Source organism: Phyllostomus hastatus, unplaced genomic scaffold (genome assembly GCF_019186645.2).
Source record: "Phyllostomus hastatus isolate PE091 unplaced genomic scaffold, TTU_PhHast_1.1 phas_contig_90, whole genome shotgun sequence".
NCBI classification, from domain to species: Eukaryota; Metazoa; Chordata; class Mammalia; order Chiroptera; family Phyllostomidae; genus Phyllostomus; species Phyllostomus hastatus.
The window spans coordinates 13,413,385-13,440,830 of NW_025333984.1; the positions used below are offsets into that span (position 1 = coordinate 13,413,385).

The following is a 27,446-nucleotide window of genomic DNA, read 5'->3' on the forward strand; positions in this document are numbered from 1 at the left end:
AGCATGTAATTCTGTAACATAACAATATCACACTGAAGCACACCATAAGACATTTTAGGTGAAATGTTCAAATTAAAACTATAAATGATTATACCCGTATTATTACCCTACCAATCACATTCAAGCAGGCATTACTTCTGCCGGACCCTGTATATTTTTTGGTGTGCCATAAAATTTTAGTAATTAGTTTATGTGTGCCCTGAGATGAAAAAGGTTGAAAACCACTGCTCTAAAGTGACTGACAGCAGCTGACTTACTTTTGACTATTAGGGTTCAAGATGCATTGGGCATGCAAATAACCAACATATAAACCCAATGGAAAATTTTGTCATGCCATCATCAGAAATATAGCTTTAACCTCCTGTTACAAAAATTAAAAAACAACAGGATACAAAGGTCTATATAATTTATGAAAGATAATCTTGTACAAAGTGCACTCAAAAATCAGAATTAAAACATTTTATTTCTGCTGTATGAAGCTCTACGAACTAATATCAGGTAACAGTTAATGAAAAGTGGAACTTAAAGTCATGATAGGGAAGATTGTACAAGTATGAATATTACAGCATTAGGTGTAAATGAACACGGTTTCATATGGTTGACAGAGGTGAGGGAGCCAGTGCTGTTGAATTAGCAATTAATTCTTAGAATATGCATGCCTTGACCATACAAAATACCTTGGTGTTTTTTATCATTTGTTTTATCTTTTTGGTACAACAGGAAAAATGCAGCATCAATTCCTCATAGTAGTTGCATGTGGGGAATCATTACCACCAAAATGATAATGCTCATTTAAAATATATTTTAAAGTGAATCTTGAAAGACTGCTGTGGCATTTAAAAATCTTTGCTTAGTTTCAGCAGTTTCACTTTGTCATATCTTTTTAACAAATTGCTATTTCAAACAGTTCCTATCCAGAATATTTACAGGTAATCTATCATATGAGCAAATCTGAAGCCAACTTGAAAGAAAAAGTGAAGTTCAATAGCCAGAAAACTAAGTATAAAATAGGAAAACCCCATGATAAGTTTTAAGCAGTGTCTTGCTGCAGATTTTCAACCCAATAAATACTGGACGTAAAGGGTGTTAGCCCCAAAGGAATATTCCACATGAATTCCAAACTTTGAATATAGAAACTTCTAGAAAAACTGAAGACCCAGACATACATGCAATTAAGAGTCTTCTGGCAAAAATACAATTTAACTTTCCAGTTTTCCTCCTCCCCACAAACTCCAGAAGATACCTTCAATAGGCACAGTTTAAATTTCATACTCAGGATTTACATATAGCACAGCAGCAGTAAAAAATTATACCCATATTACTCAGACTGGATAGTTTTCCATTATAGAATTCCTGGTTTATCATACTAGCCTTGTAGAAACTACCAAGTTTTATGATGACAAACTAATTTACCTAGAAGTCTGAAAGGTCTGGAAGCTCTGCTTGCATCGGTATCATTCACACTTGTGGAATTATGTCTAACTGGTGAAATAGCATTAATGAAACCCAAATTTCCACTGAAAAATATTTCAGAATGCACCCTATAGCCAAAGAGTAATGCTATCAATATCTACACAGAAAGGAAACACATTGTGAGTCCAGAGATCACCGAGTCTTAAGTTATAAGGTAATTTAAAATTTTCCAAGGATTAATTTATTAAATGGTTGTTGAAGGTCTAGACTCACAGAACAGAAAACAGATGCACATCATTCTAGTCCTTGGTAAGCAAAGGATTATTTTTTCTTTCTCCTTGTATTATTGAAAATACTGATACATGATACCCTCAGCCACCAACTTAAGAAACACTGAGACCATTATCTTCAAATCCAGCTTACCATCAGAAGAATGACATATATGTGAGAAATTACAATTAAAGCTTTAAGTTCAAAGTCAAGAAATAGACTATTTTTTAAAAAATACATGGTTAAGGAGAAAGAAAATACCTATGTTGAATTAAGCAATACTTAAGCAAAGTTACACATGACTAATAACTATGCACGACAATCTTTTTCTGTATCTATTAAATTTTTTCCTTTGCAAAGTCATTTACAGAAGGAGTTCAACAAGTTAATCCTGTTATAAATGCTAGGCTATATTTTCCAACCTGCTTCCTTTTAGTTCTAGCACTTCAATAAGTTTTTACTTTATTTTCTAAGTGTTTAAATATGTGTCATTTTAAAAGGAAGAAAGGTGGTATTTACTGTTCTCGAGATAAATGGGAATCAACAAGCCTATATTATATTACATTCCATATATAGTCTGATTGCTATAATATTGCAGCAATTTGCAGATGGAATGGAACTTATTTTAAAAGGTCCTGCTGAAAGGAAAATACTAGATCACTGATTCAACTATTTCAAATAAAAACTTCCTATTATAGATTCTAATATGAACATTGAAAAATATATGCCAGTAGCCTCCTACCCAAAATATGTAGGAGTCTCATTTCTGCAATCTATCATGTATAAAGATTTATATAGAATTAAAGATTTATTTTGGTGGCTTACAGATTAAAAATTTGAAAATTTCCATAGGACTATTTTTAACCATAATGAGCAAAACGGCAATCTCCATTCACTTACACTCTCTGTCTCTATTTAAGAGCAAAAATTCAAAAACAAAAACAAAAACCCAGCAACAGAACTTTTCATCTCCTCTTATCTGCATTACAGAGATTAGTATTTTTGCCCACAAAGACCACATAGCAAAGGTATATATACACAGTCCCAGCCACCATTCTCTTCCATACTATGACAATAAAAGCAAGATTTAAATCTAATTAGCTAAAACTAATTCTTCAGATGAGACTTGTCTGCATGGCCATTTTCATGGGGGGAGGCAGGAGGTTGCTATCCATTTGGACTAGCGGAACCACATGGAGACTTATTTTGAAATTTTCCACAACTTTAGAAGTTCGTGTTTACATTTTATGCCATCTACAAGACATGACACATTTATAGTCTCAATATTAAGAAAATTGAGAATTCAGCAGTAAAGTGCTAACACAGAAGGGGAAACTTTAAGATATACTAAGGTATGCTAATAACTCCAGTTATTTTCAAAGAACATTCAGACTGCTTCAAATTCTATTCAGGAAACTATCTCTCCAAGCCTTTTTGCCTCTTTTAAAGGAGCTGAAAGCTAACTATATAAACAGATACCTGGGAGGTGGGACTTTTCAATCTCTACTTAAACTTTCAGAATAATTTGCTTCTAAAAATTATCAACAAATAATCCAACTAAACTACCTTCAGATGACATGACAGATCAAATCCTTAATTTTCTTTATAGGTCTTCTGAAAGCCTTTCCCCTTAATCCAATACAAAACTTTGATATTTCAAGAGTTCAGTAAGATTCTGGTATTATAAATTCAAACTCAGTACTGCCATCTGTTACATTCTGTTTAAAAATTGAATCATTTTCCTGTTGAATAAAAATATCTTCCCAGGTCATTGGTTTGTTCTGAGGAGTGGATGTGGTCCCTACTGGAGGTTCTTTCCCAGCATCAACCTTATACCCAATACCATCATCCTTCATCACAGGCACAGTGCCTGACCTATCAGAGAGGTATGCATATTGTCTGATCTGTAAAGACCTGCAGGGATGTAAACGATAAAGCTTTGAGTCTCCAGAAGGATCTTGACTATGAACTGACTTTATATGTGAAGACATAAACTGATAGTTGATGAAAGATTTGCCACAGGCCAAACATTGATACCTTCGCTCCCCTGTGTGATGAATTTCATGCTTTGTACGGTATTCTGCAAGAGGAAATACCTTCTCACAGTAACGGCAAGGATACTTCTTTTCCCAAGAATGAATGTTAAAATGTCTCCGCAAGCTTGTCAGACAGACATACGACCTTTTGCATACAATACAGATATAATAGACCCTTCCATCTACTATTAACTCATAGTGATCATCATGTTTTACTTTCATACGTTTGTTTGCTGTCTCACTGCTAGACGTTTTTGGTATCTCATTCTCAAGTCTGGCCTCCCCTTCATCAGGGTCATCTTTGACAGGGATCACTATGTCATAAGTATCTTCACCGATATTTGCATAAACCTTGCAACCAGTCGACAAGCCTTCAATTTCAGTAGCTGTATCTAAAGTAATGATCTTCTGACCCTCCATTAGATGTTTTGATTCTATACCTGGATCATTAGTGTTTCTAGTAATTATATCTGAAATTTTTAAAGAATTGGAAAGTGGCTCTTGTAGAAGTGTAGGGATCTGCATCTTCTGTATCAGTGATCCATCAAAAGTGGTATTTTGGGGGATATCAGCCTGTGGGACCAAAGATGTATTACTGACGGCCGAATCTGGACTGGAGCTAATAGTGTCATCATCATCATCTATAATTTCCTCCTCCTCCTCTTCATTGGCCTTGTTTCCTGTTAAAACGGCACTGTTTGGTGTTTGCTGATTCTGCACAAGTAAATTGATTGAAGGAGGCATATGATTTGGAAGTGAAGAACTGACATTTGGTGGTGTAGTAAGTGGTGTCTGATTTAACAAAATAATGTTAGGAGTCAGATGTGTCGGGGCTGAAGATACCAGCAATTTTTCACTTCCTTGTGTTTGGCTCAGAGTTGCCTGATTCACAGGAGTAGGAAGTTTCTGAGTAGGTGTGATATTTGTTAAGGGGGGAGAGTTATTGCTAGCACAAGGTGTGACATCTGAAATAGCAACAGAGCCTGGGCTAGGCTGGACCTGTGCCACTGCACTGGTACTTGGTAAAGTCTCCTTTGCAGGCAGAATCTCAGAGCAGAAAATGACGTCATCATCATCATCATCTGAATCAGTAACAATGATCTTTTTTGTCTCATAATCTTCAGCAGATAAGGAAAAAGACTCTGTTATAATAGGCATTATAGTGGCCCCGTTATCTTGGGCTTCGTCTTTTGATTTTTGTATTTCAAGGTTCTTGTCACTAGAACCAGGAGGTAAGTTTTCTGTATTACCATCCTGAGCTGTACCTGAGATGCTTTTAACCTGTGACAATGGGACACCAAGCTCTGCTATAAATTTAACTCCTAATAACTGCCCTGATTTAATTAACTCATCAAGTAAATCTGATCTAACACGAACAATTTTAGAACTATAGATATAATTGAGAATTTCTGCAAAGATCTCTGCTCTTATAAAGCTCAGTTCAACAACTTGCCCAGCAACTGAGAAGAGCTGATGGAAGTAAGTACTAGAAGCGGAAAGAATATTCCTGTGGGCCCGGAATTTTCGGTCTTCCACAATAACGGTAACATCACAGAAGAGTCCATGGCCACGTTGCTCATTCAAGGAGTTCAGCAGACTGCCAGAGTACTGAATGTCTGTAGCAGAAATCAGTTTTCTACTCTCCATGCCTGTAAGAGAAAGGGAAGACAGGATGAAAGAAGATTAGGAAAGAAAACAAAAGTACTTTATCATTCAGAATTTTAGCTGCAGCATCATTAAATAGTTTGCTCACGTTTTTAAAAAATATTTCCTTTATTTATTTTTAGAGACTGAAAAAAGGAAGGAGAAAGAGAGGGAGAGAAACATTAATACCCCAGAGAAACATCAATCAGTTGCCTCTGGCATGCCCCCAACCAGGAACCTTGCCTGTAACCCAGGCAATGTGCTCTGACTAGGAATCAACCAGGGACCCACTAAGCCATACTAGTCAGGTCAGTTCGTGCAAGTTTTAACCAAAGTTTGGCAAAACTTTTTGGCTTTTATATAAATTGTTCATATGGATTGGGTTTTGGACCATGTATCAAATTTCATGATTTCACCCTATGAAGAAACAAGCAAGTTTTAAATTGATCTACAGATGTGGACAGTAATCTCTTCCTTTGAATCTCAAATACATGCATCACCACTAAGCAATTTTTAAAGATTAGAATTAATTTCCTTAGTTCCAATTTTCTTTTTTTTTCTTCAAGAACAGTTCATTTTTAGCTGTCCTAAAACTTTAAGAAAAATCTGCCTCATGAACACATAAAACTTATTTCACCTGTAAATGAATGATTTAAATGTCAGAAAATCTTGGTGTCTGAAATATATACTCTTCTTAAATTTGAACTTATCTTCAAGAACATATTCAAAAGCTACTCCCTGCAGCCAACGACTGAATCAGCATTTATAAGCACTGAAAAGTATTACCTCTAAACTTCCCATTATGCTTCTGTTCTTATTTAAATTGCAGTGCCTCAGCACCATTAAACACCTTTCGGTACCCTCTCCTTTCTTCCTCCCGTTTCTCTTTCCCCTCACCTCTCTGCTCTTACAATCTCCAGAGGTGGAATGTTAAAGAGTGCCAAATGAAGTAAACAAATGCTACTTAAAAAATAAGACAAAGGAAAAGGAAAGTTTACCATTTCTTAATTCTTATTTGCACAAATACATTTTGTTTATAAAGAATTATGTGCATTGGTATGAGAACTTTTTTCACATCAAATGGGTTAGTGAGAATGTAAACAAACTTATTGGAACAGAGCAGACATTACTTTAGAAATATGGTAGGGGATGTCAGTAAATGGCATTGCTGTGTACCACCCCCAAAACGTGTTTTGCACTTCTCAATAGATATTCCAAATAATAATTATATTCAGTTGTGTGTCAGCTGATATTCAGTTATCAGCTAATTCACATTAGCTGATAAGTACTTTTGGTAAGGAAACACTTTTATTGCTAATGTTCTGTCCCTTTAGAGTTACCAAAATAGTACCACTGTTACAGAGCTTTAAGTTATATACACGTGGAAGGCAGGGCATCTCAAATATCTTCTCAATATTTCAAAATTACAGCTTAAAAACAAAAAGTAAATGAGAAGTCTAGAGAGCAAGGATTTAAATCATCATCAATAATAAGACATTGCCCATTAACAGCACCAAGGAATTCCAGGTTACTATAAATGAATTCATCAGAAAGGGTGACCTTTGGACAGCGAGCCAGTAACCAGGTCTTCAGAAATACGGGAATTGCGAAAGAAGTCACTTTTTAGTCAATAGATGGGTTTTCTGAACACGATTCCACAATTTTTGTCACTTGCAAATGGTTTTTTCCAATGGAGACAGGAGTTAAATGGATGTGTCCCGGTGACACTGGGAGTTGGTTTCATTTTGTTTAGGTTTCCTCCTCCTCCCGCTTAGGGTGGGCCCAGGAACAACACAAATCAGTCTGAACCTACCCTAAGATTTGCGACCTGACTGCAAAAGCCATTCCGCAACATTGGCAGAGAAATCCTTCACTGGGGGCAGGCGATGGTGGAAAAGCCAAAACGCCCTGCGCGAGGGGTGAAACAAACCAACACGCGGCTCCCTGCGGCAGCTGAACCCCATCTTCCTTCCTCCACCCCCTCTTCCCCATTTACACCCAGTTGGCTGCAACCTAGGTTTTTAACCCCAATTCAAGCAAAAAGGTAGCTTCTTGCAAACACCAACGGTAGGAGCAGCACAGTGAGGGCGGGAGTAATAAGACGAGCTGGGGAAAGTAGAAGGTGGCGAAGAGGAGGGTGGAGGTGCTGGGAGGGGATAAGGCCGAGCAGGCGGCATTGTTGTGCCCTGGGAAGGGGACGGAAGGGGACGGAAGGGAGGGTGGGCCCGGCAGAAAGGCTCTAAATCAAAGTAGGGGCAAGAAGGAGAAAGAAAGCACAAAAAGGCAGGCAGAGGGGCAAGGAAAAAGCCAAGCGGATATCTGTGGAGGGCTCCCCACGCTCCAGGCCTACCCAGGGCACCGGCAGCCCCCGGGCCCCTGACGGCGAAGGGGACCGCGCCGCGGCCTTCCTGGTTCGCCCCCTCCTTCACTCCTGGGCCCACACAAAGAAAGGACCAGAGAAGCGAAGCCTCCAACTTGGGCGCTTCCTGGTTCAAATGGGGAGAATGCAGACACAGGCACGGCCCAGGGATGGAGGAAGCAGCGCACCCCTCGCCCCTCCCGGGTCGGGGCCGGGTCCTCACCTGCTTCCCCGTGCCGCCGCTTCTCCTCGTCAGGCCGCGCCGATGGGTGGGAGTCCTCCAACAACAAGAGGCCGGACTCCGCGGCTATTCGGCTCCTTCTTTAAACGTCGCTCCAGTCTTGGGCGACGTCGACGCGGCTGCCGCCTCCTGCTGCCACCGCTGCAACCGCTGCCCTACGCCGCCGACAGAGGGCACAGCGCGGGGGCGAAGCACTGAAGTCGAAGTCTCCCTACACTTCCGAGCACATTTCGGGTCTTTCCGGAAGGGCCCCAGCTCCAGGCGCGCCTGCTTCGGAGCCACACTCACCCTTCGGCTCCTTCCGTAAGGGGCTAGAGGAAAACTAGGAAGCTCTTGGAATATTCGGCCTTTTCCGGAGGGCGAAAGAGTGGGAAAAAGGAACGGGAAAAATAGGGATAGCGCAGTCACTGCGATGGCGATGCAAGGGGCGCTAGACACTTTAATCTAAATTCAGTGTAAGCATCTACAGCGTAAAAACTTTGAAAGTGTTTGGGTTTCATTTCTTCTCCAAGTTGGAAACTGCTCTATTAGCCTGTTTCTTAGATGATAAAACACGTTGAAATATAACCTAATAAGTAAAATAGATTTTATCAAATTGTAGTAGTAAAACTACGATAACAAGACAACAAATACATTAACTATTTTTAAGAAGTCAATCTAGTGTCTGGACAAGTACTATCTTCTCAATTGACAACTAAATGATGCAGTACTATGTTAATTCCTCAATTTCAACTGGCACTGACCAGCTTGTTTGAGCTATACCAAATCTTATCCTAGGTTCTGAGGAATGCAAAAATGAATAAGCCAAGATCTCTACCTTTTCAAAGAGCCCAGTAGAGGGACACCCAAACATGGACAGAAGTGTTTGTACAAGGTATAGAACACAGAAAAGGGAATAGCAAACTGAATGTTAACATTTCAGCTGTATTTTGAATGATGAATAATGTTAACACCTTCATTGTTGATTTATATTATTATTTTTAAAGATTTTATTTATTTATTTTTAGAGAGAGGGGAAGGGAGGGAGAAAAAGAGGGAGAGAAAATGTTGATTGGTTGCCTTTCTCATGCACACCACCTGGGGACCAGGCACATAACCCATGTGCCCTGACTGGGAACTGAACCAGCATCTTTTTGATTTGCGGGACAATGCTCAACCAACTGAGTCATGCTGGCCAGGGCATTAATTTATTGCTTATATTTATTTATTTTCTTATTGTAATTCATTGATTATGCTATTACAGTTGTCCTGATTATTCCCCCTTTGCACCCCTCCACCCAGCACCCCCCACTCCCTCAGGAAGTCCCCACACCATTGTTCATATCCATGGGTCATGTGTATAACTTCTTTGCCTACTCCATTTCCTATACTGTACTTTACATCCCCATGGCTATTCTGAAACCACCTATTTGTACTCCTTAGTGCCCTCACCTCTTAACCCATTCCCGCACACCTCCATCCTGTCTGGCAACCATCAAAACACACTCTGTATCCATGATTGTGTCTTGGTTCTTCTTGTTTGCTTAGTTTGTTTTTTAGATTCAAATGTTGATAGGTATGTATTTATTGCCATTTTATTGTTCATAGTTTTGATCTTCTTTTTCTTAAATAAGTCCCTTTATCATTTCATATAATAATGGTTTGGTGATGATGAACTCCTTTAGTTTTTTCTTGTCTGGGAAGCTGTTTAACTGCCCTTCAATTCTAAATGATAGCTTTGCTGGGTAGAGCAATCTTGGCTGTAGGTCCCTACTTTTCATGACTTTGAATATGTCTTACCAATCAGACCTGCAACATTTTTTTAAAATCAGCTGACAGTCTTATGGAAACTCCCATATAGGTAACTAACTACTTTTCTCTTGCTGTTTTTAAGATACTCTCTTTATCTTTGACCTTTGACCCTTTATCTATGATGTGTCTTGGAATGGGCCCCTTTTTATTCTCTTGTTTGGGATTCTCTGTGCTTCCTGAACTTCCATGTATACTTCCTATGCCAAATTAGGGAAGGTTTTTTTCATTACTTTTTCAAATAGATTTCCAATTCTGTGCTCTTTCTCTTCTCCTTCTGGCACCCCTATGATGCGAATGTTGGACCTCTTAAAGTTTTTCCAGAGGCTACTTATACTATCCTCATGTTTTTGGATTCTTTTTTCTTCCTGTTGTTCTGATTGGTTGTTTTTTGCTTCCTTGTGTTCCAAATCATTGATTTGATTCTCAGCTTCATCTACTCTACTGTTATTTCCCTGTAAATGGTTATTTATTTCAATTAGTGAGTCCTTCATTTCTGACTGGATCCTTTTTATGCTGCTGAGGTCCTCACTAAGTTCCTTGAGCATCCTTAAAACCAGTGTTTTGTGTTGGGAACAAGGAAATTAAGAACTAAATGTGACCTTAGTAAACAGGAACCGCATTGTAGCTAAAAGGAACTAACAAGGGAGACAGAGTGCAGGATGTAGTTGAGCAAACGTCCTGTGTTGTGCAGATGTTCTCCCCTGGGTATGCTAGATAAGCAATGCTTTGTTTAGTTTTAAAAATTTGAATTTTACTCTGTTCCCGCGCACGGTCTCTGTAAGCAAATAGCTAACTGCCACATCAGCTTCTGTGAAACGCTTGCTTGCTCGTGCCAAAACCCCTATATAAGGACTTAGCTGTAAGCGCTTGGCGCGACTCTCGTCTGCAGCCCTTGTGGGTACCGTGTCTCCGGACACTTTGAGAGTTCGCCCCTGCGCAGGTTAAACTTGGCCAATAAAGCAACATCTTTGATACCCTGAAAGTCTCCAATATTTGTTCTCGCATTTGCTGGATGCAACATTTTGAACTCCTCATCTGATAGATTGCTTATCTCCATTTTATTTAGTTCTTTCTCTGGAGTTTTGTTCTGTCCTTTCATTTGGGCCATGTTTCTTTGTCTCCTCATTTTGTCAGCCTCCCTGTGTTTATTTCTTTGTACTAGGTAGAGCAGCTATGACTCTGTGTCTTGGTAGTGGGTCTAATGTAGTACGTGTCCTGTAGGGTCCAGTGGCACAGCCTCCCCATCACCCAAACTGGGTACTCAAGGTGCGCCCTTTTTGCGTGCTGAGTGTACCCTCCTCTTGTAGTTGAGCCTTGGTGTTGGCAGGTCAAGGAGAGGGATTTACCCAGGTCAGTCAGATGCAAGGATCGACTGTGACCACTTACCACCAACCTCTGCCCTTTGTGGAGGATCAGCTGTGTAGGGGCAGGGTGGTGGTTCTCTGACATGGTCTGTAGCTGTCCACTGGGTGCACTGGCCCTGGGGTTTCCTGAGTGGTGCAGACCAAGGTCAGTCCTAACTTGTGTTCTTCCCAGGGCTACCCTGCCTTCTATAAAACAATCTGAGAAGGCTGCTGCTTCTGCGAGTCTTGGAGATTCCCAGGCAAATCAAGCTGTGAATATAGGCTGGCTGCTGCTAATGCTAGGATTGGGTCTCACTGAGCCCAGCTGTTCCTTGTTTGAGAGGATTTAGAAAGTTGTGAAGCATGAACCAAGACCAGCCATTCATATGGAAAGGCAGTTTGGGTGGGCCATAACTTGGGTGGGGCAGAGTCTCTGGAGATCTCCAAGGTGGGTTAAACAGTGTTAGCAAGATTGGCAGAGTTTCAGATATGTCACCAGCTTACTGGCTCTGTGGGAGCGGAGGGTTTAGAAAAAGGGCAATGGCCTCTGTTTGCCTTGATGCCAGACACTTCAGTTCCTCCCTTTATGTCACTGGTACCTTTCAAGCTGCTACTCCAATTCTGGAGTTCAGAGGGAATGAGTCTGAGTAGGTGAGTCCATGTGTGGGTTCTTTAAGAGAAACTGCTTGGGGCTCCAGCAATTTCTTCCCCAACTCAGTCCCTGCTGGTTTTGCAGCCAGAAGTTGTAGGGACTTATCTTCTTGGCACTGGAACCCTGGGGTGGTGGCCCTGTTGTGGGGTTGGGACTCTTCACTACTGAGATATCCCTCCCAAATTTTTATCCACCACACATGGGAGAGGGACAAGCCCATTCTGCATTTGGGCTCCTCCTACCAGTCTGGATGGATGCGGCTTTTTAATTCCACAGTTGCCAGACTTCCATTTGACTCAATTTCTGATGGTTCTGAGTAATGGTTGTTCCATATTTTAGTTGTAATTTTGATGTGGTTGTGTGGAGAGGCAAGCCGTGTTTACCTATACTGCCCTCTTGACAGGAAGTCCTGATTTATTATTTTTATTTACATAGCATTCCTCCTCAGAGAGCTTTAGTGTCAGACACATAGTAGGTGTTCAATATTGTTTAATGAATGAATAACTGAGTTATGGTAATTTTAAGAAAATCTTTAAGTAATACCCTTCCAACTGAGTACTAAGATGAATGATGCAAGGGGATTGGTGTCTGGAGAGTAAAATAGTTCCCTTTAGGTTGGTTAATGATCATATTCAACTAAGGAACCAAAATAGTAGTTTTTTTTTTCTTTGACAATAAAAGGACTCATTGGTATCATTTTCTTTTTAAAAAATATGTATAGAATAATATTGCATCAGTTTCTAAAAACTTGAATTTGCACCTGTTTACCTTTCAGTCAATCCCTGTGCTTCTTTCCTACAAAAACCTTACTGAAAATGTCCATCAGGATAAAAACAAACCTAACTATATCTTATTTTCTTCAGCATAAAATCAGACAATGATATAATCATCTATCCATACCCAGTGTATTCTACATTCTCCTCAATAGAGTAAATCCACATAGCACAATATCAAAGTAGTATAATACAGTTGCATTTTCACACAGAAATAAAAAATTCACATAATGTTCTTTAGTTTCTTCTCCAAAATTTTATATTTTGGGAAAAATCATGTGGTAATTGTTGTATCATTGGTTTTTTTTATGAGGACTTAAAATTATGAAAGTTTCATTGTTGAATATAAACACATTTCATGGGAAATAAGAGTGTACTGTTATAAAGGAAACTAAACCAAATGGTAGTATTTTTCTGACAACTGAGTACCTAACAAAACTACTTAGAAGATTAATAACCATTCTTGAGTCATACTCCCCCAAAATTTAGTAGCAAAAAAGGGAAATAAAACAAAGTACATCTTTTTAAAAGAACTTTAAAATTTTATTTTTCAATTACAGTTTACATTCAATATTACTTTGTATCAGTTTCAGGTATACAGCATAGTGGTTACACAATCATATACTTTACAAAGTGTTCCATCTTACATTTTCAGTACCCACCCTGCACCATCCATAGTTATTACAGTATTATTGACTATATTCCTTATGGTGTACTTTACATACCTTTGACTATTTTGTAACTACCAATTTGTACTTCTTAATCTCTTCACCTTTCACCCAGTTCTTCAACACCCCTCTATTCTGGCAACCACCAGTCTGCTCTCTGTGTCTATGAGTCTTTCAATTTTGTTTGTTCGTTTATTTTATTATTTAAATACCATATATATGTGAAATCATATGGTATTAGGATAAAGTACATCTCAAAAGTTTAGGATCTATTTATCTTTAAGCAGCTAAGTTGACTAAAACTAAAATGCAAAGTTGACTAAAACTAAAACGTGACTTAACTTTGAAATACAGATCACAGTGGCAGCAGCTGCCACTCTTGATATCAAATTGTGTTGCTTACCTCTCAGTAAATTTGAAGACACAATACAACTTCTTTTGCTGACCAGCATGAACAGCACCAAGACCACCCACAGGATTGCCTTGCTTTTTTGTCCTTTTTCTGAATAGGCTTTAAAAGTGTGGAGACTCAGCTGAAGTATGATGAAGACTTGTTAATTCAAAGCACAGGAAACCTTCTTTTCCCTTCTATCCATGTTCTTCACCCATAACTTAGCAAAAACTAAACTAAAGTTTAAAAGCTACTTATAATTAAAGGGGATCCAATGAGTAGGAAACGAATTTTTTTGTAGGAAGGCAGAGTAGTCCAAGAAACTTGAGTGGCCTTAATATTTGCCTTTGGGACAAGGTCTCTGGAAAGCTTCATTAATTTTCTGATTATCAAGAAGTTAATTTCGCCTTTCATTTTCTTTTTATCTTCAGGCTTAGCCCCACTTCACACTCAGTAGGTTTAAAAAAGAAGAACCTATATCAAATAGATTTGGAAGTATCAATTGACATTCTAGAAAGGTTTTTGACTGGCTAATAATGAAATCTGTTTCAGAACCATGTGTTTCCTTGCCTTATTTGAACTTTGTTATGAATTCTATGAAGGTGGCAACTGTCCTTTCCTACATTAAAATGTCAGGAATCTTGTGGGTGCTTAATATATATTAATTGATGATGATAGAGAAAAAATGACATTCATTTCATCCTAAAGACCTTCCTCTGAGTTATACTTAGCTTCACAGATTTAGTAGGGCCACTACACAAGTATAAGAAGAAACTATGATCCTTTTCTAATTCATAAGCATGATGGTTAGATGTTAATGATCTGTGTAGGATGTGCCTCTCTCAAACCTTGTTATGACATTAGCATATTACCGGTCTGGCATAAAAGGAGAAGAAAAAAAAAGAAACCACGGTAGGGCATATTGGAAAAAACAAAGACTTGAGAAACAGATGTTGGTTGGGATTCTGGTATTGTCAATAGCAGTATAACCTTGGGCCTGATTCTTCTTTTATAAAATAAGGATAATAACACTTTATTTTTCAAGAAGATTTTGTTTATTTATTTTTAGAGAGAGGGGAAGGGAAGGAGAAGAGAGGGAGAAAAACATCAATGTTTGGTTGCCTCTCGTGTGCCCCCACTGGGGACGTGGCTCACAACCCAGGCATGTGCCCAGACTGGGAATCAAACCTGCAACCCTTTGGTTCACAGGCCAGCACTCAATACACTGAGCCACATCAGCCAGAGTAATAATTCTTTCCTATAGAGTTGTTTTGAGGATACATATAGTGCCAAACTGCTTATGATTGCCAAAATATGATATGGTGTTTAATGCTTCCGTGTCTGTACCTGGCAGCTGAGCCTGGAATAACCATTCCTTTTGTATCAACATTTTACCTCTCCTGTTGTTTGGTAAGTGTCTGATCTTTTGTAAAGACACAACTCAAGCACTATCTTATTTGTGAAGCCTATCCTGACCCAATAAATGGTAGACAGATATGGTTACCTGATGTTGAATGAATGAGTGTCTGGAACCCAATAAGTGCTAAATATGTTTGCTTTTTCATCACCAGCCCCTTTTCTGCTTAAGCCCAACAACTCTCTGTTTAAGCGACTTGTTTAATATTATTAATTCTCTTTTTCATCTTAAAACATTCCGGAGTCAATTGGATAGGGATATATAACCCTTCTGGTAAAGAAGGAGTTGATGATTGCTTGTAATAATGCATTCTATCTAAAAAAGCAAATAGTTTGATATTTCAGTTATGAAAAAAAATTGAGGGACTATAATACCCATGAGTCCTTTGTGAAAAAATTACTTAATAATATGAAATAAAATAAGAAATGAGTCAAAATAAAGAATTAAGAGTGGACATTTTACAGTGAGTCAATATATTTAAATGAAGGGCTAAAACTAAACAACAAGGTTGATTATGAATATGTGACGGAATGAAACTCCTATAAACCCTGACACAACAAAAATCCATTCATTTATTCATTAAATACACATCACTTAGTATCTACTCCATGCCACACAATGTCCTAGGCACTGTGGATACCGTTGTCATCAAAATAAACTCTCAGTCTTCATGAAACTTAGGGAGACATATAATACACATATTACCTAAATATAGAAAGTAATGAGTGCTATGAAGTAAACAGTGTAAAGTAATAGAGAATGATGAGGATGCTATTGCAGATAGTGTGTTCAGGGACTGCCTCTCTGAAAAGATGATGTATGAGCTGAGAACAGAGTGAACTAAGGGAAAGAGCCAGTGCAAATGTCATGTTGCATTATTATTGTATGGGAATACTTATACTGAAACATTATTTGTTGTATGCCTGAAATTGAAAGGTAAGTGGGCCTACTGTATTATTTCTTTTTGCTAAATTTTACACTAAAACACACTGTCAGCTGCTTAGGAAATACTTTGAATACTTTGTGGCTTTTCTTATCCCATTTAGATTTGTCTTTTAATTAAAGATAGACTTTAAAAATATGTACAGTTGACCCTTGAACAATGTGTGGGGAGTATGGGGGTAAGGACCTCCCAGGCACTTTGAAATTCACGTATAAGTAATTAGATTTGAGCCATTACTATATACAGGGTGGGGCAAAAGTAGGTTTACAGTTTGTGAATACATGAAACACACAGTTTATTCTTGTATTAGTTACTAATTATTGTATTATTTTCCATACAAACAACTGTAAAACTACTTTTGCCCCATCCTGTTTTCTACCATGTATATATGTATGCACATACTTTATTTATACATATTGTTATATTATTTATACATACATATATATAAATATGCATATATGAGACACAGTAAGCACCCAATAGTACAGAATATGTAACACATGTATGCACAGAAAGCACCTGAAACACAAGCAAAATTGACTGTATTGTTGATAGGGCCATTCTGTGAAACACATTCTGTGATCATCCTTCTCTTCAGTTATTTCAAGTACAAGTCTCAGAAGACATAGTCTCCAGTTCAATTTGGAGCTAGCGGGCCCTAGGTGGAACCAAAAGGATACCCGGAACCGATTGTAAAGGCGGCTTGTTTAATACCCACACTCCTTTCATGTAGGCTACAAGCCACGTAAGCCTGGGGAAGAGTTTTCCTGATGTACCGGGAAGACTTCCACGGCTTCCTTAGCTTTATGAGATTGCGCAGTGGTGGGTTCTGAGAATTAGGCGTGTTCCCAGGCTTAGGAGGCGGTTCCCTATTTTCGCAACAACAATGGCGCTGGTATGCTGCCCGCTGCCCGGTGGGATAGTGGGAGGGCTCCGGGCTCCAGGGTTTGGGCAAAGTGTCGCATTTTGTCCAGGAACCTGGAGTGCAACAAGTCCACGAGTTCCCCTGAGGGAGCTACCACTCTCCCAGGCACTCCTGCTCTTGGTCAAGGGATCCAAATGGCCTCAGGCCTCAGCTGGGTGGCTGCAGCCAAGGTTACCAAAACCGGCTCTACTGCCCTGGTTCAAGTTATCTTTAGGGAGAATAGGTCTTAGTGTCGAGCAACACCTGCTTCGCTTTTGCCTCCTCGACTGCCTGTTGCGATCCCTGCAGGAGCTACAAGCCTTGGCCTAGCCTCCTGGACCAGGACAGGGAGGAGGTCGGTGAGAATGATGCGCCTTTGCTCAGTGCACCTGCCTTCTGAGTCTGTTTCATCTTTCCCCCGACTTTGGACCATTTGCCTTTCGCTTCCTTCTACCTTCCTTGCACCCGTTTTCATTTTTTTCTTCAGTCTGTCCATGGCAGCCCTTTATTTGCCTTTTTCCTTCCTTAATTCTCACTTACCCATGGTCCCCTTCTTCACACAGTGCCCTGGTCTCCTTTCACCCCCTTCCACTTCTGGTCTTACAGCAGACATGGACAAGGCTTGCAGACCTATGTATAGCATTTATTTGTTTTGTGTTCTTATTTTTGAACAAGTTTTTATTTTCCACTACACTTAGTGGAAAGGAGGAGTTCTGTGAGTTATTCATCATAAAATTTGCTGTATTTATCATTTAGTAAGAGCTCAACCATTGCTTGTTGAATGAATATTGATTGGTTGCAGATGATAACAGGATGTGTAAATGGAAATTCTTTGTAGAGAGTTGGGAAGAATTGAAGTTAAAGGTTTAAATTGGAAAGTAGAAAAACCTTCCTCTAAAGACATGATTGGATGAATGTTGGGAAAGTGATGTGCTAAAATGCAGAGGAGGCTACCCTGAGAAAGATCTTGTTAAGTTGTCTCTATCTTCCACTAGAGGAAGGAGGGGAGGGTGAGATTAGTTTTCTTTAATGAAAGTGAGTATTGGAGTGGAAAAATAGTTTAAGAAGGAGAAGAAAGAGTTATAATTATTGCTGTGTAAGTATTCATATCTAATGTTTATTGAATGTGTCAGGTAGCATACTAAGTGCCTTGAATGTGTTAAAAATGAGAAATTTAAAAACATTCCAGGTATTGAGGGGTAGGTTGAAATTACAGCAGTTGCAACATGTCTTGATGGTTCTTTTTTCTTCTGTCAGTGAGAGGTAATAAAGCATAGTGAGAAAAAGGATAGTTGCAGGTTTATAACTGAGTTTGAAGCCCTGCTTTGCCACTTAATACCTGTGTGACTGGGTGTGGACAGTTTAGCTAAGCTACTCCATGGTATTGCTACTTTGGCATCCATTTTGTTTGGCCAAGTGACTTTCAGGGACCTTACGTTGACATTACCTCCCTCATGCAACCACATGCCCTAGATAGCAGCTTGCCAGAGTCACAAGCAAATGTAATTCCTGATACCACTTCCCCAGCAACCCTTGTGGTCAACTGTCTCCACTGCTTCCCAGCACCTGTATGCTGTATGGGCCCCTTAAATATGATCCCCCAGGGCTGAGCAAAATCTCACTCTTTTGGTTTAAATGGGCTGATCTGGTCCGAGCCTGGGAAGCCTAAAGCACGCCACTCATAGACCCTAATAAAGGTATATGCCCAGGTCCATTCTCTGCCTACACTCTGTCTTGACCTCCCTATGTGGACCCTCCAGTCACACTGTGTACTTCCTCCCAGATCTGTGAGTAATAAAAACTATTTCAGTTACTGTTATGGTCTGTTGTTGAACTTTGCCTCACCATCCACTTAACAAATGTTAATTAACAAAGTCAAAACATTGGGAAAGTTCCTTAACCTCTCTAAGCTTCATTTCTTCACCTGTAAAAAGGAGATAAAAATAGTGCTGACATTTTTAGTGTTGTAATTATCTACTACCTGGAACGTAATACATATTCCACAATTGTAATGGCGGCTTGTTTACACTAATACCCACACTCCTGTCAGGTAGGCTGCAAGCCACGCAGGCCTGGGGAAGGGTTTTGCCAATGTACTAGGAAGGTTTCCATGGTTTCCTTAGCTTTTGGAGGTTGCACATTAGCTATTAGGGTTTCATGCCTGGGAGCAGAAATGGTAAAAACTGCCCTCAATTAGTGGAGACCCACCTCTCCAAGTTAAATGTTTCAGAAAGTTGCCCCCAGTCTGTCAATCAAAAATCAAACAACTTGTTTTAGAATCTTAACCAAAATATGTAAGAACAACATGTATGAAATTTGCATTTGTGCATGTAGAAGATAAATAATTTATCTTAAGAGTACAGATGAAACCAGTTAGTAGTAAGGACCATTTTAATGGTGTCCTATTCACCCTGTTGGTGAGGAAGGGATGACTTCCCTAGGGTTATGGGGAGACTAAACACAGGACACCTGACACTCGACCAATGAGATCCAGAGGCTGGCAAGGTATTAAGACTCACTACCCAAGGATAATCTGGAACTATTCCTGGTTCCTTTGATAAAGAGGGTTGTTTGGCTAGGGGCCCACATCTGCAGGAGCTGACTGGGGAGGGGAATTTGCAGTTAGGCCATTGGAGGCCCTGACTGCAAATGTCTAGGTAGGCAGCACATAATAGTGTGCCTTAATTTTATGCTTTATGCCTTAAGGACTCTGTGTCTTTACAGTCTGGTAGGTTCCATTGGCTCTTATACTCATATATTAGAAGTGCTGTTATTTGTGTGTTTACTTTTCCTTCTTTTTTTTCTTTGCTGGCTGTTTGTCATTTATTTTCCACTTGGTGAAAAGCACACCATTACAGGGTGTCAGGAAGGCTCACATGTGGCTTGGATAGCAAAGAACAGGACTCTCTCACCTCCTTTTTGGTGTTTTGCTGTTTTGATATAAAAAAACCCAGCTGTTTCCGCCAGCTGTAGCCTGCCAAGTCTATGCTGGGGTGGGGAGGGACAAGGGGGTAGAAGAGGAGAGTGGGGGAGGAGCCTAGCGCCTCTGGAAGTCTGGTGACTGGTGGTGGCCGCTCAGTATGGGGGCCTGGCTTTGTTTTTGCCAGGCTGGCCTTTGGGCTGTTGGGTTCTGGCCTCCCAACCCAGGTCACAGGTGATCATGCTGCTAGAGTCCTGAGGAGATTCTGAATGCTCTTGGGACTCACAACACTATGGTCATGAACTGGAGGGTGAACATCCCCAAAAAGCTTGCCCACCAGTAATCCAGCTCATCCTTGGGAATACCAGGGTGGTGGAGGTTGGCTTCCCCAGTGGACTCACACCTCCACAGGAGCTGTTACTGGAAGGGGAGCCCATGCAGTGCTGGTAGTAGCTGTGGGTGGCCATAAGAAAGCCACTGGAGGGGATAGCTGTCATGCTCTTATTTGTGGGCTGGTGAAAACATCAGCTGCAGTGACCTCTTGTGGGTGCATTCACGGTGGCAGGGACTGGGAGCTAGACCAAGGAACCCATTTACAGAGCAGACTGCGAGAGACCACTTCTCCAGAACTGAGACTGCAGGGAGTAGATGCCCCCGGAGGAGATTGCCTGCTTCTTGAGGTAGGAATTGCTCTGAGTTCCAGCTGTGCATAGTTGTACCTTTTCTCCTGAATAAAGAAGTAAAAATAATGTATTCAAACAATGAAACCAAATACATTTATTTTGTAAAGATTTAAAAAAAAAACAAGACATGAACAGCTACACTTTGGAGAATTGAGCCCCTGTTCTTTTTTTGTTTGTTTTGTTTTTGGTTTATGAATAAGTGCAAAAATTAAAACAAAAAATGACAAACATAAAGGAGCTAAAGGAAAAAAAGAAAAGAAACCCTGAATCTCATAGAATTCAGTTTTTGTCACATGGAACTTTTTTTTTAGAGCTCCGTTTATTTTCTACTACTTCTAATGCTTCATTTAAAAAAAAAAAAGCTATCTTTACTAATTCCTAGGTTTCTGAAAACTGAAGTTTTAACCAAACTGAAAAGATCCCTTTTTTCTTTTATAAACATGCATAAACAAATGAAGTTATTTCCCAATGTAAAACTGTTTCTGTCATACATTGCAGAAGATGGCATGAGCAGTTGGGCACTATTGTCATGTATGCCACAGAGAGGATGCACTTGACAGCCTCCCATGCTGCATATCTGGCCCAGCCTCTCGGGCTGCCTGTAGTCTGTACAATTTGATATCAGAACATCAAATCCTAAATGTTGAGTTTACATTTATACCAAGTTTTATTAATTTAAAGTTTAAAATATGAAAGGAAACTTAACTGTACCTGTTGAGTTTCACACACACATACACATAAATGGATGAAACAGAATTCAACCATTGAATTATTGACAAGCCTATATTGAGAGAGGATTGGAGAATTGGGAGCTCCTGAAGTATGGGGACTTTCTCCAAAAAATTCTTGTTAAAGGCTGAATTGTGACATGTGCCCCCCCCACCCCCATCCCCAGTATGTTGAAGCTGTAGCCCTCAAAGTGACTGGGTTTGATAATAGGGCCTTTAAGGAGGTTATTAAGGTTAAATGATGACATAAGGATGTGGCTTTATTTGAAAGGACTGGCATCCTTATCTGGAAAGGAAGAGATACCAGAGACAGATATTTCTTTCCACCCCTCCCGTCAACAGGTACACACAGAGGAAAGACCACATGAGGACGCAGGGTAAAGGCAGAATCTACAAGTCAGGAAGAGAGGTCTTACCAGAAATCAACCTTGATGGCACCTTAGTCTTTTATTTCTAACCTCCAGAATGGTAGGAAAAATAATTTCTGTTGTTTAACAACTCAAGTCTGTGGTATTTTGTTATGGCAACCCTAGCTAACTAATATGATCCTAAACCAGACTAATTTGTGGAATTATTTTTTAATTTTAAACATTTGTTAAATCCAGAATCTATTGATAAATTTTTATTCAGTGAAGAGCTTTAAGTATATCTTACACTTTCTTCTTTCCTGTGATTTATTCTCTTATATCCCTTACATTTGTTAACATTTATCTATTTTTAGAGAGGGGAAGGGAGGGAGAAAGAAAGGGGAGAAAAACATCAACGTGAGAAAGAAACATTGATCAGTTGCCTCTTGTATGTACCCTGACCGGGACTGAACCCACAACCCAGGCATGTGCCCTGACCTGGAATCAAACCAGTGACCTTTTGCTTTGTGGGAGGATGCCCATCCAACTGAGTCTTGCCAGTCAGGACTATCCCTTAAGTTTTAAAAACATGAAACATACCTAAGAATTAAAACATGTTGCCAATGGATTTTACCATGCTAATTGTTCTTTTTACATTGTAATTCACGGGATGCTAATTTCTTATTCATAAAAGGGTTCAATATTAAAGTAAATAATATATTTATATTATTTTAAATTATTTTTTCTCAACTAACTCAATGGCAGATTGCATGCCAGATTTTAGCATTACAAAGGAATGTTTAAAATTCTTATCCAAGGATATGTTTATTGATTTTGAGAGAGGGCAAGCAGAGACACACATCAATGTGAGAGAGGAATTGGTTGCATCTTATTTGTGCTCCAACTGGAGATTGAACCCAGAACCTAAGGATGTGCCCTGACAGGGAGTTGAATCCAAAGGAGATGACACTGCAACCAACTGAGCCAACCTGGCCAGGGCTACAAAGGAATATTAAAAATTAATATACCAGTATGATTTTGTTTAGTTAATTTTCCTATATCTAATATTATCTGAAGGTTTAATACTTCTTTTTCCTTACTTCTTTTCTTCTTGGTGCTGTTCATAAACTGCTGTATCTACTTTAGGTTGAGTTGAGACAGTGTGCTTCACAAGTAAACTTTGTAATTTGTAACAGGGTGATAAAGCATTATTTTCAGAAACTTGTTCTTACAGATGTTCTTATAACAACCTGAAATAGAATTAGATTTGGAAGGAACCCTAAAAATAATTTTCTAGGTGATACCTAAATTATTTCAAGTGTGACCACCAGAGGAAAAGAGTATATGATATGAAAATTTCATTTTTAAACTGTTATATAATTTTAATAACTCATTTTCAGAATTCTCTACAACAGAAAGAAATGTGTTTATACCATAGTGTGTGAGGCTCTTCTTGCTCTGGGGAGACAGAGCAGTTGCTGCTCTGCCATTTGTCCTTTACACACATAGAAATAAAATTATGACATCTTCCCACAGCCTTCTTATCCCCACTTTCTTTCATCTTTCCTTATGGCTCCCATTGCCTTACTTTCGTCCTGTGCTTTCTTCTGAAAATATGAATCTTACATGCTTATTTCAGTTTGAATAGCACTTTGTAAACTCTAAAGCATTATGCAAGTGTAAATGATTACTATATTATCATGAAGGTGGTAAATCCTTAACCGATACTCTTAGAAAAGCAGTCCAGTGCTTGCTTTTAATAGTTCTTGGAAATCGTTTGATACTAAAACTTTTTAACTCTATATTTTTATACTCTGTGGTCCATATTTTATCACTTTCCTGATTCTTTTTTTTCTTTTTAAATTACAATTGACATACAATATTATATTTGTTTCAGGTATACAATCCCATGATTAGACATTTACATAATTTACATAGTGATCACCCTAATAAATTTAGCACCCATCTGGCACCATATATAGTATTACATTATTCCCTACGCTATACATTATATTCCTGTGATTATTCTGTAACTACCAATTTGTACTTCTAAATCCCTTTACCTTTTTTACCCACCCCCCACCAACCCCCTCTCCTATCTGGCAGCTATCAATGTTTTCTGTATCTATTAGTACATTTCTGTTCTGCTTATTTGTTTTTTAAAATCCCACATATAAGTGAATTATCTGGCATTTGTCTTTCTCTGTCTGACTTACTTCACTCAGCATAATACCCTCTAGGTCCACCCATGTTGTTGCAGATGGCAAGATTTCATTCTTTTTTATGGCTGAATCGTATTTCATTGTATGTATGTACCACTTCTTTATCCATTCATCTATTGATGGACACTTAGGTTGCTTCCATATCTTGGTGATTGTAAATAATGCTGCAGTAAGCATATGGATGTATATGTTTTTTCAATTCACTGTTTTGGGTTTCTCTGGATTAATACCCAATAGTGGAGGTACTGGATCCTTCTTTGTCTCTTGTTAATGGCTTTTGTTTCAAAGTCCATTTTGTTAAATATTGATGGTTTTTCAGATATGGCACCCACCTGCCAGCTCTGTGTGGAGAGGGCTCAGCAAAGAAACAATGACTTTTGTCAGCACTTCTGTCTGGGAGAAAGCTGCCCCTCCAGCCCTCTCACTGATGCCAGTGATGCCAGTCAGTTCAGTTCCTCCCCGTATGCCTCTGGTGCCTTTTGACCTGATGCCCCAGCACTGGAGCTCAGAGGGAGTGAGTCTGAGTAAGTCTGTGCACTGGCCATTTAAGAGGAATGTCACACTCAGCCACAATCCCTGCTGGTTTTTATACCCAGAAGTTATGGGACTTCTCTTCTTGGTACTGGAACCTGGGCTGGGGTGCCTGGGTGGGGCTGGGACCACTTGTTCCTCAGAGAGGGACCTCTGCAGCGAAGATATCCCTCCCGGTTTTTCACCGCTGTATGTGGGTGTGGGACCAGCCTGTTCAGTGTCTCTGTCCCTCCTACCAGTATCAATGTGGCTTCTTCAGTTTATTTTTAGTTATAGGACTTCTTTTCAGCTAGATTTCAAGTGGTTTTGAATGATGGTTGTTCTATAGTTTAGTTGTAATTTTGATGTGATCATGTGAGGTTCTGAGTACCGTGTTTAGGTACTCCCATCATCTTGACCAGCCCCCGACATTTCTGATTCTTATAACCATGCTCTTTATTTTTTTCATGGTCCAAGCATGTAGTGATTTTTATTAAGAATAAGTTTGAGCCCCGACCTGGTAGCTCAGTTGGTTAGAGCATGGTCCTGATACACCAAGGTTGGGGGTTCGGTCCCAGTCAGGACACATAAAAGAATCAACCAAAGAATACATATAATAAGTTGAACAGCAAATTGATGTCTCTGTCTCTCTCCCCCTTCCTGTCCCTCTAAAATCAATAAAAAAAAATTAGGGGGAATTTTTTTAAAAGAATAACTTTGGTTTGCCCTGGCCAGGTAGCTCAGTTGGTTGGGATGTCATCCCATACACCAATAGGTTGTGGGTTTGATTCCTGCTCAGGGCACATACCTGGGTTGTGGGTTCAGTCCTCGGTCAGGGCACAGCTGATTAAGGTTTCTCACATCGATATTTCTGTCTTTGTCTCTCTCTCTTTCTCTCTCTCTCTTTCTCTTTCCTTTCCTCTCTAAAATCAATTAACATACCTTTGGGTGAGGATTAAAATAAAAATGAATAAGTTTGATTCTAAGCATTCCACCTTCAATTCTATAATACTTTATATTAAAAACTTATATAAGCACAAATACAAAAAATATTAATTATGAAAACAAATACATTAAGGCTCCTTTTATATATAATATACATTCAAACAAGTCAAGATTTTTCAAAGTAGAAGAATAAAGTCAACTGTTACAGCTTAGAAAACAATGCTGCTTTATTACTAGGAGATTATAAAACATTGAACTAGTTTAAGAAAACAACAGAGTGGGAAAATGTAGCCATTTTTGTCCAAAAGTGGCTCAGAGCAAAAACTGCTTAGATGTTCATGAGTCCTACGGGTTTGGACTGTACAGTATTAAAGTGTGGGGGGAGACTGATGCCTTTTTAACCTCGGGCCTGTGAGCTCAGCTGATCTGGTGACTTCAAAGAGCCTCTTTATGTGTACCTTCCACTGTTTAGTCATTGAGACATCACTGTATGTTATTTACAAGTCTTCTTTTGGCCATCCTTATAGTACTAACTACAAATAATTCTGCAGATTTGTGAGTGAGATTGGGAGGGAAATGCTTTTGTAACTTATTTTTTCCCAGTGAAGGATGAATTCTAGGTAAGTTCTTGGTTCTTCTAAAGGACACTGTCAGAGCCCTTGAGAATTTTATCAAGTGGCAGAATTGTTTCAAGGACATAAGTCTGTGTATGAGCAGTCCTCAACCATCATTTTACAAATCACATCATTAGTCTATATGCACAAAGAAAATATTCCAGTCAATGTGCAATCAGAAATGTACTTTTCAAGATGAGGTCAGTTAATACTTTCTTCTTTCAAAAGAAAGAGCTATGGGAAAAAATAGTTACCATTCCATCCTTCAAAAGCAAACTACTATAGAGCAGTATCTTATCTTAAGCACCTCCTATTTTATTTAAGTAATACTTGCTGATGAGAGAAATCATCCATTCCAGGTATAATCCACATGTTTTCAAACTTGCAGTATATGATCACTACAATAACCATGTTCTTTAAATTCAGCTCTGATGAACATACACCAGTAGAGGATGAGGAACCAAAGAAAAGCACCACTTCAGCTTCTACTTCAGAAGGTATGTTTTGTTTTGTTTTTTTTCCTCTGTGCCATTGAGTGACAGCTGCCACTGGCACAGTCCCAGGGCAAGGATGCACCCAAGGGCTTTTCTTTCAACACCAGCTACCAAATCCCGGCCCCACTGCCTCAGAAGGTATGTTTCAAATACGGAGCTTCTTTATTTACAAGTTAAAAAGTAAGTTTATAAATAGTTAAACATTAGACTTTGCTTTTCTTCAAATCGTCTATCACATACTCTTTTTTCAGTATTTCAAATAAAATAAAATTAATACTCAGAAACACTTCTTTAGAAGTTAGTTTTTTATTTGTATTCTCTGTAGAAGAAAGGAAGAAGAAGAAGAAGGATAGTCACTCAAAAGAAAGGTCCAAGAAAAGAAGGAAGAAAAAATCATCTAAAAGAAAACACAAGAATTATTCTGACGATAGTGACAGTGACTCTGATTCTGAAACAGACTCCTCTGGTAAGATGGTCACATCATTCTGCAAGCCTCACTTCAAAACTTCTTTTACATTTTAAAGCTCATTTCAGAAGCATGCTCTTAAAAACAACAATAACAGTCAAGAGTTTTTGGACACTTACTGACTTTGGGATGGGCACCCTGCTATGTGCTTGCTATTTCATCCACACAGCAACTGTAGGATAGTTCTTTGAGATGGGGAAAAGGAGGCATGGAGCATCACGGTCACACATTTGGGATTCAAACCTAAGCAGGGTGACTCTAGATTGGTTGTGTGCAGGTGTCCAAGGCATGTGGCACCGAACCAAGTTGGGGTGGGGCTGCAAGACGTGGTACCAAACCAAGCCATACGGGACTGCCTCAGCCCAGCGGAGCAGCTCTTTTGTGTAATTCTCACACTCAGTGGGCACCTTTGTGCAATTTTCAAAAAGCCACACCATAAAGGGCCCCTTCAGGCTGGCAGCTCATTTAAGGAAGACACCCTGTGGGCTGGCACAGCACAAAAGCCACCTGTTTGCATCTAGTCCTGCCTGATGATTGGCAGAGGGTGACTCCTCTGGGGACACACTACATAAAGGTGTCCCCTCCTCTGATGTCACCTGGGTTTCCTGGCCCCCATTGTCACTTTTCTTCCTCACAGCTGGAAGACCCAACTTTCTTAAAGCACAAATCTGA

At 39.4% G+C, this 27,446-nt stretch overlaps 1 protein-coding gene, 1 long non-coding RNA gene and 1 other non-coding gene across 3 annotated transcripts; 2 read left to right on the forward strand and 1 right to left on the reverse strand.

Annotated features, from left to right (window-relative positions):
- Positions 1 to 444: 444 nt before the first annotated feature.
- ZBTB33 (zinc finger and BTB domain containing 33) lies at positions 445 to 8,143 on the reverse strand. Its single transcript, XM_045852256.1, has 2 exons — positions 7,946 to 8,143; positions 445 to 5,368 (listed from the first exon to the last, which is right to left on the reverse strand). The coding sequence occupies exon 2, from the start codon at positions 5,364 to 5,366 to the stop codon at positions 3,348 to 3,350; it is 2,019 nt and encodes a 672-aa protein (XP_045708212.1). The 5' UTR covers positions 5,367 to 5,368; positions 7,946 to 8,143; the 3' UTR covers positions 445 to 3,347.
- A 6,217-nt stretch (positions 8,144 to 14,360) lies between these two features.
- On the forward strand, positions 14,361 to 14,463 carry LOC123827864. The gene has a single exon (XR_006787362.1). It is a non-coding gene; the product is annotated as a small nucleolar RNA U13 (small nucleolar RNA).
- An 11,780-nt stretch (positions 14,464 to 26,243) lies between these two features.
- On the forward strand, positions 26,244 to 26,781 carry LOC123827802. The gene is made up of 2 exons (XR_006787341.1): positions 26,244 to 26,311; positions 26,634 to 26,781. It is a non-coding gene; the product is annotated as an uncharacterized LOC123827802 (long non-coding RNA).
- Positions 26,782 to 27,446: the final 665 nt, after the last annotated feature.

What these genes read in the sequence shown, in the direction of transcription:
- ZBTB33 (XM_045852256.1), bottom strand. Translation starts at nt 5,366, where the DNA reads ATGGAGAGTAGAAAACTGATTTCTGCTACAGACATTCAGTACTCTGGC.